The sequence below is a fragment of the Pogona vitticeps genome, chromosome 1, assembly GCF_051106095.1.
Source record: "Pogona vitticeps strain Pit_001003342236 chromosome 1, PviZW2.1, whole genome shotgun sequence".
In the NCBI taxonomy this organism is placed as follows: Eukaryota; Metazoa; Chordata; class Lepidosauria; order Squamata; family Agamidae; genus Pogona; species Pogona vitticeps.
The window spans coordinates 21363339-21376806 of record NC_135783.1 but is presented as its reverse complement, the minus strand read 5'-3'; the positions used below and the strand labels follow the sequence as shown (position 1 = coordinate 21376806).

The following is a 13468-nucleotide window of genomic DNA, read 5'->3' as shown; positions in this document are numbered from 1 at the left end:
ACTCCCAGTGTTCCTTACTATCAATTGCCCAACAACATCTGGTGTTTCACGCTTTGCATCTGTCAGGGGATAAGAGGTTCCCAACCCAAATTCCTGCTGCTCAAGCCATGAGGATCTATATCACTGGGGCTTCTGAAACTCAAGATGGTAGATTGCAGGCGAATATATGTCTGTCTTAGAGTGCAAAGATTGCAGAATAAGGATCATGCTAGCAATAATGCTGGGTACAGGTGGAAGCCATGATTTATGAGAAACAGTAAGGGGAGGGGCTATTGCTTTCATGTCCTGCTTGTGAACTTCCTAGAGGCATCTGATTGGCAGTAACAGGAAATGCTATGCAAAGTACACAAATGTATGATTGGGTACCTTTTATTGGAGCATTAAAAATTAAAGAAATTACAAGCATTTATGGATGAAAGTACCACCCACTCTTACATTTGTGTAATATGGAGACCACACAGCCTTTTCTTTGTTGCTTCTGAGATATAGAGTAAATGTTTATCCCACAGAGCTCTTGTGTTTTTAATAAGATTTTGACTGACACTACATCACATTTTACGATTCATACAGTAACCATGAGATCTAGATCCTTGCTTTCAAAATAAATGAATTTTACATTTGTGCCAAAAGAGAAATAGCACGTTTTGAAATAACTTCAATATTTTTTTAAAATAAACTCTCAACAACAACAGAAGAATATTTCACTCACTGAAGTGTTTTACTGGCTACCTCCAGAAAACAGAAGGGCTAGAGGATGTTCTTAAAACCTGGGTCAGAACTGAAAAAGAAAAAAGCTTGATTCACACAGATCCACAGCTTTAAAAATATGGACACATTTTCTTTTTAGATTTGTGCATATCGAGACTGAACAGCAGGCATTCCTTTCTCAAATGGAGACTGGAATGAGAGGCCCCCTCTGTTGCATTGAAGCCTCCAAATATGGAATTTCTATTCAGATGCAGAACTTATATTGAAAATAGCCACTTTAAAGCCATGTCACTAATAAGTCTAATTATTATTATCTGGCAGTGCACTTTGAAAACAATGCATTTTACACCCACAGACTGACTGAGAAATACCAACATTTTAATTATCTGATTATTTAGACACTACATATATAGTGTGGAATCCATTACTACTCTAATGTGGATTATTCATTCTCTCACTTCTGAAATGATGTGCAAGATCTGATGCACACATATAGAATATGCATGAGCACACGCACACGTGCGCGCGCGCGCGCACACACGCACACGCGCGCACACACACACACACACACACACACACACACACACACACACACACACACACACACACACACACACACACACACACACACCCACACACCATTAATATGTTCCTGGCTGGCACTGAAGTTGTTATCCCTGAATCTGAGGGCTTTTTTGTGTACAAAACAAGAACTATATCATTTCTTTTATTTTTGATATCCCAACTATGATTACTATTGTGCCACCCGCAGGCAAAACAAGGATATCAGTATGGTTAGATAATCTGAAGGTTTGTAGAAGTATTCAGGCCATTTTTTTGCTCTCTCCTCTTTCACCCTCATTAAGAAGTTCTTTAATTCCTCCTCACTTTCTGCCATCAGAATGGTATCATCTGCACATCTGAGGTTGTTGATATTTCTTCTGGCAATCTTAATTCCATTTTGGGATTCATCCAGTCCTGCCTTTTGCATGATGTATTCTGCATATAAGCTAAATAAGCAGGGAGACAATATATAGCCTTGTTGTACTCCTTTACCAATTTTGAACCAATCAGTTGTTCCATATCCAGCTCTAACTGTTGCTTCCTGTCCCACATATAGATTTCTCAGGAGATAGATAAGGTGGTCAGGCCTTTAAGAACTTGCCGTAGTTTGTTGTGGTCCACACAGTCAAAGGCTTTTGCGTAGTCAATGAAGCAGAAGTAGATGTTTTTCTGGAACTCTCTGGCTTTCTCTGTAATCCAGCACATGTTAGCAATTTGGTCTTTAGTTCCTCTGCCCCTTCGGAAGCACCTTGTACTTCTGGGAGTTTTTGGTCCAAATACTGCTGAAACCTACCTTGTAGGATTTTGAGCATAACCTTGCTAGCTTGTGAAATGAGTGCAATTGTACGGTAGTTGGAACATTTTTTGGTACTGCCCTTTATTGCGATTGGGATGTCGACTGATCTTTTCCAATCCTCTGGCCACTGCTGAGTTTTCAAACTTGCTGGCATATTAAGTGTAGCACCTTAACAGCGTCATCTTTTAAGATTTTAAACAGTTCAACTGGAATGCCATCACCTCCACTGGCCTTGTTGTTAGCCATGCTTTCTGAGGCCCACTTGACTTCACTCTCCAGGATGTCTCGCTCAAGGTCAGCAACCACACTATCTGGGTTGTCCGAGACATCCAGATCTTTCTGGTATAATTCCTCTGTGTATTCTTGCTACCTCTTCTTGATGTCTTCTGCTTCTGTGAGGTCCCTTCAATTTTTGTCCTTTATCATAACCATCTTGGATTTATACCCTGCACCATCTGGCAACCAATCCACTCTGGGTGACTAAAGAAGCCAGCAAACCCTAGTGATCTTTTAGATCAGAGATATAAGTTTCTATGTTGGTGGATGCTACAAGATAATTAGTTCTAAAATCGAGGACTTATAATTTCTGGAGTGTAGTGAGAAATGTTATCACATTCTCACACTTATTCAAACAACTCAAAAGATTAAGTTCTTTTGAACATGTTGTCAAACAGTAGTTACCTGTCTCCCTGTCCCAGACTTCTGTCACACTGACAGAATCGTATCAGTGGCATAGTGAGATATGAAACCATAATTATTCTTATTGTTGAAAAACAGCCACCCACAAATAAAGTATTTCTGCCATACATCAAAGGGGTCACGGACCGCATGGGAAAACTTTTGAGAAAACACAACCTACAAACAGTATTCAGACCCACCACAAAAATACAACAAATGTTATGGTCAGCAAAGGACAAAAGGGACCCCCTCACCACTGCAAGAGTATACCGGATACCTTGCAGTTGTGGACAGGTATATATTGGAACCCAAAAACGCAGCATTCACACCAGAATCAAAGAACATGAGAGACACTACAGATTAAAACAACCAGAAAAATCAGCAGTAGCTGAACATGCCCTAAAACAAACTGGACATGAAATTCTATTACAAAATAATGAAGTACAGTGGTGCCCCGCATAATGAGCGATTCGTTTAAAGACGAATCCGCATAGTGATGTGTTTTTTGTAATCACAAAAGCAATTGCATTGCGATGTTTGTAATGGTAAAACATCGCTTTGTGATGATCGGTAAGCGTTTCGCTTACCGATTTTCGCATAGCGCTGTTTTTTAACAGCTGATTAAATGGCCACCAGGTAAATAAAATGGCCACCCGCTGTGTTTTTGCCCGGATTCCTTGCTTACCGGGCAGCAAAAATGGCGGCCACATGGAGGATTTTTGCAGAACGTTGAGTTTTTTGCCCATAGGAACGCATTAAACATGTTTTAATGGATTCCTATGGGCTTCTTTGTTCCGCATAGCGACTAATCCGTATAGCGACGATTTTGGCTGCACGGATTGTCGTCGCTATGCGGGGCACCACTGTACTGGACAACACCAGCAATTATTATGTTAGACTGCACAGGGAAGCCATTGAAATCCATAAACATCAGCATAGCTTCAACAAAAAAGAGGAAAGTCTGAAACTGAACAAGGCCTGGCTTCCAGCATTGGAAAATACAGCCTGCAGAAGATCAATGAACTCTACCCACCCACAAGGACCAGGGATCATTGCACAAAAGAGACCAGCTAAAGACACCCATCAAACACAGTGACAGATAATCTCTCCCACTTATCACAACAATACATCCACAACAAAAACACTGATCACCCTATCTCCTGAAAAGGACAAAAGCTGTTCCCACAGCTAAAAATACTCAACTATCCAACAAACAGCAACAGAGCATGGACTGAGTTCCTACTCCAGTCCTCTGAAGATGCCGGCCACAGAGACTGGTGAAACATCAGGAAGAACAACCTTAAGAACACAGCCAAAGAGCCCAAAAAACCCACAGCAGCCATTCTTATTGTTGTTGATTGGATACATTTATAACTTGCTTTTCACTGGTTAGCTCAAGGCAACACCCACATGGGTCTCCTCTCCCCCATTTTATCATCACGCGAGTCCTATAAGGTAGATGAGGAACTGTCCAGCAAGTTTCATGGCTCAGTGGTGATGAGAACATGCATTTCCCAACTCCCAGTCTTGAAATTTTAAGCATTTTGCCACATTGGTTCTCTGTATATGACACAGGGTGAGGAAGTACACATGCAAGGCAATGCGTATTCAAGGGAGAGTGGGCCTGTTTTAATGGCTCTTTTGAGCAGAGCCACTATATATGTTGACTAGAGCAATCTGGAAGTTGTAATACCCAAAAATAATAATTCCAAGGCTCTATTCCTGTTACCTTCAGTGGGTCTAAAGGAACAGAGTACAATGTGGAACACAGTGGAAAGGGTAAAAAAACACTAAGCCTCATCACAGAAATCGGGCTCATTATGGTTAGGGAGAAAAATTAAGTCCTCTTGTATTCATTCATCTTCTCCGGTATAAGCAAATGGCTGCCGTGGATTCATAAATGGGACTGTAAAGCTTTCTGTGAGGGGAGAGGTAGGGCTCAGTGTTGAGCACATGACTGGAAAGCTGGAGTTTTGCACGCATACTCTGGTATTTTAAGTTAAAAGACCAGATGATTCAAAACATGGCTGGACAGAAGGTAGGCATCTGGAGGATTTGCTGTAGACTGGCAAGGATTTCTGATTCCAAATATTCAGCAACAGTAGCAACAAAAGAACATCTTCCTGTTAAATAAAATAACTTCTTCCTCTCTTTACTGTAACTTACTGTAAGGAGATTCAGAATAGCCTTGTTGGGTAACTACTGCTTGTCAGATATGAATCCACCATTTCATCAGTGGACAAGTAAAAGGGGGGGAGGGTCTTCTTTACTACTTCCTGCTTTTTTAATTCCCCAAAGACTTACTGCCCTGGGATCTGCTACCAGGCTGCCATGGTACCCCAAAGGAATTTCACTAGTTGTACTAAAATTATTATTTTTGCATCCTTTGAGATTTTTTGGATGTTTTTTCTGAACAAGGAACTCTCAAATTCTTCTCACAACTTCCCTGGAATGTTTGGTGGTAACTTCTCTCTTCAGGAGTTTCCCCACATGGACTCCTGCTCTTTACTGTACACAAGACCTCAGCTCGTTGCGAAAGCTGTGGGTGAACTTTTTTATCCTCTCCCCCCACTCACCCCCATACCAACAGTGTGAGTCTAAAGTGGGAGCCTGCACTTTTAATGCAGTAGCTGTCTGATGTCAAAATGCTTCAACCAGTGATAGCTGGACCTGTTGAACTGTTGCCTTTTTAAAGGACTAATGTATCAGGCTTCTCATTGTTGTTAGGTCTTGTACAAGTCTGTCTGTGTCAGCCCCCAAGAGCTGAATCCAGTACATATTGAGATATGCAGGCACATGTGTGCAACACAGATACTTACATATAGACACACATACCCTCCGTGCACACTCATCATATGTAGCTGTTATGCAGGGATGGGAGGTTTAAGCCTCTGTTAGGATGTTGAGATTGGAGCCTCCCGTTGGAGCACCCATTATCCCCTGAGATCTAGGAAGAGAGGTGAAGGATGAAAGCTTCCCCTTCAATCTCCAAAGAGTGACGTCTTTTCGTTATATTGCACCTTTCACTGTGATTGCATTAACACATACTTCAGGATTTGCTCCACATGAGTGAATTCTAAGTAATTTTCAATGATCATATGACACAAAGGCCAATGCAAATCGGTCTAGCCCTTTTTGCTTCTGATTCGGAGTATTTTCCTCTTCCATATGGGTTCTACTTTTTAAAAGTCAGAACAATTCCAACAGTGTATTCGCGAAGGCTTTCACGGCCGGGATCTAATGGTTGTTGTGGGTTTTTCGGGCTCTTTGGCCATGTTCTGAAGGTTGTTCTTCCTAACGTTTCGCCAGTCTTTGTGGCCGGCATCTTCAGAGGACTGGAATAGGAACTCTGTCCATGCTCCTGTTCCTCTGAAGATGCCGGCCACAGAGACTGGCAAAACATCAGGAAGAACAACCATCAGAACACGGCCAAAGAGCCCGAAAAACCCACAGCAACCAATTCCAACAGTGTTTTCCTGTGTGATATTTGTTTCTGGGCATGACTCTGGGTACTGTTTTGGTTATGAAAAAAAAAAAGCTGCAGCTTGTTATTTTTGGACAGCAGTAACATCCACTCTTGTGATATTTCTCCCTACTCATCCCAAAGTAGTGTTTCGTTTTTAAAAGCAAACTACTGTACTGTACTGAGTTTAGTGCTAGATCACCTCTAGGGGGAAAAAGAGGGAAAGATATGAAAGGAGAACTCGCTATCCCAGATGGGTGGTGTGAAAGGAAGGGGGCTGTGGGCATTATCAAATTGTATTAGATTGAGGGCCAGTGCAGATACTGGCACCGAACAAAGTGCAGTTTTATTATGAACACGTAAGCCAGTTCTTCTCAGTCTCGGCCCCCTTGATGTTCTTGGGCTCCAACTCCCAGAAATCCTGGCCAACACCGTTCGTGAGGGAAGCTCCTGGGAGTTTTAGTCCAAGAACATCTGGGGACCCAAGGTAGGGAATCATTGACATAAGCTGAATACACTTGTAAAAGAGACTACAAATCAAGCTGCAGCAAAGCCAAATTGCTCCAATTCAGTTTGCCAGAATTCAGAGCACGTTACCATAGTCTCTCGAGACTGAAGGATGCCTAACCTAACCAGTGAACTCAAGGTGGTGTCAGTGGCGGCCCTCTTCCCTACTTTATCCTCACAACAGCCCTGTGAGGTAGGTCACATTGGCGGAATGTAACTGGTTTGAGGTCACCCTGTGAGTTTTATGTCTGTATGGGAATTTGAACATGGGTCTCCTGAGTCCTAGTCCAGGGCTCTAACTACTACATCACACAGGCTTTATGCTGCATCTTGAACGATAGTCTGAGACAAGATACTTTTGGAAAGCAAGCTGAATGGACTTCTTAATTTCCAAAATAGTCCTTCTAATCTTTGGGTCCTTCTCAGTTCTCTTTTTAGCTCTCTGATTTCTAGATCCCCTTTCCTCCCCATATATCCCTTACAGAAGACTGTTGTGATACTACTCTTCTTCAGAGAGACTATGCTACACTTTACTTATTACTATTGTGTTCTTATTTTTTATGATGCACATCTGGTTCTTCATATGCAACATGTGTATTTGTCTATAAACACATACCAGAGACATGCCATTAATCCCCAGTGCTTCCATCCTAATAGAGACAAAGCCCTTTCTTTGCCAGGGTCCTGATACAGAATAAGATGGAGAGTGTCTCTGAACAGATGCAGAATGTATTTCCCTTGCTTCCCAGTATCTCCAGCTAGTTCTGACACATAGGGGACCAAGAGCAATGGAGGCACAAGCTTCTAAGTTGTACAGTTTGGGACAGAGCTTCGGGAATGTTGCCCTAAAGTTCCCAGAATCCCACATGGCCTAGCAGGCTGGCACATTCTGAAAGTTACAGTTTTAAAAAGGTAACTTGATTGTACCTTTGTAAAGCCCCTGTTCTCCTCTTAAAGTATTTAGTGTTTAGAAGTATTTAGTAATAATGGAGAGGTGACCTTTGGCAGGAGGAATATATCCGTGCTGCATAGCTGCATCGTCTAACCATCTTTTTCCCCCTCCTTGTTTCTCTCTCTGTCTCCCCCTCGACCCCAGTCGGCACACGCCGTCTCAGTGCTGAGAGAATGTGCAAAGCTGCGTCCAGAGGATCCCACCGTCCCCCTCCTGGCTGCCAAGGTCTGCATCAGTCGCCTGCACTGGGTAAGCTAGCTGGCGCAGTGCTTCTTACATAAGGCATTAGGTGCCGCATTGACAGGCGCGCTTGAGTGCAGTTTTAAAAGAGGAAAAGACGGGGAGGTGGGCGGGGGAGGAACGCTGAACAGCTGCAGAATTATAGATCTGCACTGAAATGTTGCAGCCCACTTCCTCCCCAAAACTCTGTTCTCTGTTGCTTCAGGATTTGGAGGGAAGGAGCCCGGCTCCAGCCTTGTCCTAAACTGCCACTGTGGAGCTTTTCCCGAAGAGAAGTAAAATAGTTGGCTTTGCCTCCTAATGGTTCATGTAGCAATATTGCTGTCCCAAGGCCTTGTTTGTTTTGAAGGAAGCCTTGCAGAGTACAACAGAACTTAGTCTTTAGTTGAGTTGCACACGGGGATTGCTGCCGAAATAAATCGGTGCCATCTCATCTACTTTTGGGATGCTTGTCCTTGCACTCCCCAGCCCCCCGAACTGGCTGTCTTTTTCTTGTTCCCCATACCACAATGGCGGAGTCATAACTTTAAAAAAATATATATTTCAGTCTCATTAATATGTCCCCTCCAGTCACAGCAGTAAGGATGGGTAGGGGAAAATCAGCTTTGTAAAATGCTGATAATCTTCAGCAATAGAAAGTCTCTGCTCTGCTGCTCTCCACCAGGTGGCTCTGCAGTCAATTCTGGATGATGGCTGGAAAATATTTTAAGTAAAATCAGAAAAAAGCAGAGTGCAAGGAAGGAAGATAAGGTGGTTGGGAAGTGTTTGAGGGTTGATTAACTGTCATGTTTTAAATTGACTTAACTAAATCATTAGCAGGTTGAAATAAACAAAGATTTTTATTTATTTATTTATTTATTTTTACTGGTAGACTGGTACTCTTTTTTTGCATCTAGAGCTGTGTCTTTTCCATCCCCAAGTTCAGCAATACAAGGCTCAAAGGGGTCTCCAACAAATATTCAGGTTCCTTTTTAACAGACTTGAAAAAAACTACTATTTTTTACTGTAACTCCAAGAATCCATCAGCTGCTTTTTAGACTTCAGCTCCTAGACTTCCCCAGTGGCGATGCTGCTTGGGGATTTGGGGAGCTATAGTCCAAAGAGTAACTTTTCCAAGTTTGGGTGAAGTACCTGCTAGGGCATGGGAGCTATCCCACTGCTTCAGTTTCCCTTTACATTTCTCTCTCATTGATCTGAAACTCACCTAGATACCAGAGCTGGCTCAAGCTATTTTGTTATCTAAGGGGAAAGACAAGATAGTGTCCTCCGTTTCAACATACCAAGTGGGCTCATAGATGAAGCTGAATTTGACTCTGCTGATAGAATAGCATCTTTCATTGCAGTTGAATAGAGCACACTGGCTTAGTGGGGTAGGACAGACCATGTGATGCACAGGGCTTTGTCTGCTCCCCATTTCCCAGCATCTGCTGCCTAAAGTGTGTGCCTCACTTTGCCTAATGACTGAGCCAGCTCTGCAAGTTTCTTTTGAAGTACAGAACAGCTTAGAATGCGACTTCCACTTAAGTGGAAATTTGGGGATAGATGGCAAGAGGGATATACTGAAAACAGCAACATAGGTGCATGTGCAGAGAGCAAGTATATGCCCTTTTGGATGATATTGATTTTCCTTTCATCATAGTGGCATTCTGACATGCATCACTTTGGTATGTCACTTAGGTATAAATGGCAGCCCATGCCTTAGATAGGGACTTGCATTGTTGGACTGCAATTCCTATTCTTGCTGACCAGTGGCTGTACTGGGCTAGGCTGATAGAAGATGGTCTAACGACATCTGGAGGGCTGTAGGTTCCCCATTTTATTAGGATGAAAGAGAGAAGTAATTGTATATGGGAACACCTTTGGCTCAAAGACTAAATCAAGGGCAAGCAAAGTATGCACTGCCATATGTGGTTGATCTCCCATTCTCAGCATTCCTTACCACTGGCTATACTGGACAGAGTTGCTGGAAGTTGCATTACTATAACAATTCAGGGTAGGCACCTTGCTTTCCCTGGACTAAACAAACCTATATCTGGGAATGGAGGGGAAAGGAAATGGTGTGTGTATATGTGTTTGGACTGGGTCTGCCAAAGCCATAATAATTTGTGGACAGGAGTGCAGCCCACAGAATTTTAAAAACAATTCTTATATGGAGAGGCTTTAGAGAAAAGGAAAAGGATTCCTTTCTTTGCTGTATATGGCAGTAAATCATCCCAAACTTCAGAAAGTTACTTTTTCAGACCACAACTCCCAGAGGTTTTCAAAGGTCTGGCATCACCCATCTTTGGGCATGGGCTGCAGGTCAGTGGTCGATTACGTGCTTGGCATGCTAAAGATCCCGAACATCTGCAGATAGAGCTGGCAAAGCCTCATCTCAAAATGTCTGCAGAGCAACTCTTACTCAGTATGGACTGTAAAAGATGAAGCTATATAAGCAATGGCTTAACTTGCAGCAAAGCAATTACCTGTGTTCATAGTGTTCTGAACTTTAGCCCCTTATAGCACAATATTATCCAAGTGTGCTCTGAATTAGGTCTTACTTGTGATTAGAATAACTCAGTGAGTGTTGAAGGTTGGGAGTGCGATTCCCACTGTGCATCCTAGGAGGAAAGCCAGCCTATGTGGCCTTGGGGAAGCTGTACGGTCCCAGGGTGCCTTTCTAAAAAGGGAATGGTAAGCCACTTCTGAGTATACTTATATTCTATACCTAAAATGTAATGTGTAACCACGAGTCAGAATTGAGTTGATGGCACATAATTTAAGGCTTAAAATTGCAGTTTTGGATTGCAATGGGATAAATTTTCAGAATGATCGTCGTTTATTCGTTTAGTCGTGTCCGACTCTTCGTGACCCCATGGACCAGAGCACGCCAGGCCCTCCTATCTTCCACTGCCTCCCGGAGTTGTGTCAAATTGATAGGAAGGGATAAAGATGTAATATTCCTTCCCTCCTTTCTTATTCTTTCTCCTCACATCATTTTTGTGTATGCCAGATACCAATACAGGACTTCTGTTTCAGGCAAACCATCCCCCTAAGTAGAAGTACTCTTGGGTGTACACTGGTAAAGATGGATGTGGATTCCCACATGAATGTGGACTGTATGTGGAATGTGTACTCCGTCAGTCAGCAGGAAAATAATCCAAAACATTGGCGAACTTTCCCAGACCCAGTGCTTTCTTCATGGATTTGATTATAATCCTAACTGGTTTAGCTGGCTAAAGATGTTGGGAAATGCAGTCCACCACATCTGAAAGCTACCAGTATCCATCACAAACAGAGTGATTTTGGTTTTTTAAAAAAGTTAATTCTAAATAATTCCCATCCATATTGTTCTGTCTGCAAAGTATAATATCTGAACTATCGGAGAACTTAATTCCTAAATATAATTACAATATGTGTTGTATTGTGCCATCAAGTATGAAGCGATTTACAAGACTTTCAAAGTAAATGAGATATTTTAGGAATGGTTTTGCTAGTTCCACACCCCCAGTGAGTTCCCACAGCCAATTGGGGATTTGAACCCTTGTCTCCAGAGTCCTATTCCATCATGCTACCCACTACACCACACTGGGAATCCGAGAATTACTGTAAGCATGTATATTCATATTGCACCATAATAGTGCTGGAATGGGATCATTGCCAGTAGATGTCCAGCAGGATAATTCTTTCATAGCTAGATGTAGCCACATATTCTGCTGAAGCCTTCTAGCAGAAAATTAAGAACTGCTCAGTTACAAAATACTATGCCACTGCATTTTCAGGAAGCTCAAATGTGTGACTTATTCTGTGTATTCTAACCTGCTATAAATACGTTGTTAGTTTTGGAGTAAATTTAGAAATCTAATTGCCAGTTAGCTATAAGAAAGAGGGGGAAGGAGAAGAAAGGAACCACAATGGTGAATATAAATGAAAGAACTCAATATGTCTTTTATTTCCCTAAAGAACATATATTCTTGGTGTTTCATTATACCTAGGCTTGTTTATTGGAAGCATAGTGTATATGAATCTATTTTATTTTTAAACTGCTTGGACCAAACACTGGTTTAATAATTATAGCATATTTGGAAATATGGAGAGCAGTTTCTCTTGCTAGTTAATCAAGTTGTCATTTAATTTACCTTCCTGCCTTTGTTTATAGAATAGTGGAGTGCTTTAGAAGTAGAAATGATTATTAATTGGGTTCAGCAAAAAGATCCAGCTAATAAGTATACAGTTTATGAAATAAATACTGAGACCAAACCCAGTGTAAAATAAAAATGCAAGCCATGTCAGGCAGAGCAAATCATAGAACCATAAAATTGTAGAGATTAAATGGACCAAAGGATAATCTGATCCAGCCTCTTCCGATATAAAAAAATCCACATCTAAAGCATTATTGACAGATGGCCAAAAGAGGTTTTAAAAAACTTCCAGAATCATTGTTACAATAATTGCTGTCATCATAGAATTGTAGAGCTGGAAGGGACCCTGTGGATCATTGAGTTAGTGGAAATAAACTGGCATATGAAAACCAAGAAGCTTTGCAGAAGTTAAGAGATATCAGAGATATGGATGATTCTCAGAAGCCATTGCAACTGTTTCCTTGTTTTTTGGGGGGGGGGGATCCCTATTAAGTGTGCTGCAAAACCTGCTTGGTTTCTCATGCATGCATCTACTCAAACTATATGCTCGCCTTCAGTATTCTTATTCCAGATTCTCTTCTCAAATTATGAGGTGGGTGGTAGCAGGGGAGGAGGGGCCTTTTGGTAGTGATAACCTAAATTATGTAACAGCTTTCCTAGAGAGGTTTCTCTGATGCCATATTTATATTATTTTTGGTGCCTGATGAAGGCATGCTATTCACCCAGTCCTTTTAAAGTCTAGGCCTTTTAGTTTTTCCAAAATATTTGTTTTCATTGTGCTTTCATTTTTATTTGTTGTTGTTGTTGTTGTTTGAATTTGCATTGGCAAGAGGGTCATGTGGAGTACTAGCATGAGCTATATAGAGCAAAGCACAAACATGAGCTATATGGAGTAAATGAGTCATTAGGGATTAATATGGCTATAGTCATTATTATTTCTAATTGTTCCAAAATATAGTCGAAAGGATGCCTTTAAATGGTCACTCAGTTATGGATTCTGTGGGACACAGTTATACGGTACGGCAGGTCATGAAACCCTGGTTTATGGGGTACATCTGGCTTCCTCATTTGCTCTTGCAAAGAAGTGGCCAAAAGACAGTGGAAGCTGGGCCATTGGGGCAAATGTGGTGTAGCTTCTTCTTTAAACGCCAGCGTCTCCTGCCTACCTGAAGGAACAAACATGAGTGAAGAAGTCAGTTGCCCAGCTTTGAAACCAGGTGAAAAGGGGAGCACAGCATGTAGCCGCTCCTTAGTTACATTTTGGAGTGAATTAATAGTTGGGAGTTGAGGAAGTGTCTGAGTGAATGCGTCCCCCCTCTGTTTTGTTTCTTTGCCAGGAAGACCCAGAGGAGGCTTGCTGCCCACATTCATGTGAAGGTCCGTGGTTTCTTGGTAGCTTCTGCTGCAGTCAAGGGTGACTGAGCAGCATGGACTAGAAT

At 41.9% G+C, this 13468-nt stretch overlaps 1 protein-coding gene across 3 annotated transcripts in view; it reads left to right on the top strand.

Annotated features, from left to right (window-relative positions):
- TTC7A (tetratricopeptide repeat domain 7A) overlaps positions 1-13468 on the top strand; it is a 180999-nt gene that overhangs the window by 45659 nt on the left and 121872 nt on the right. For 2 of the 3 annotated variants that reach the window (XM_020796884.3, XM_020796888.3), the window contains one exon: positions 7813-7917. The exons of the other annotated variant lie outside the window; for it this stretch is intronic. In XM_020796884.3, coding sequence (XP_020652543.2) covers positions 7813-7917 — 105 coding nt within the window. The remainder of the gene's footprint in view (positions 1-7812; positions 7918-13468) is intronic. 3 annotated transcript variants of the gene reach the window in all.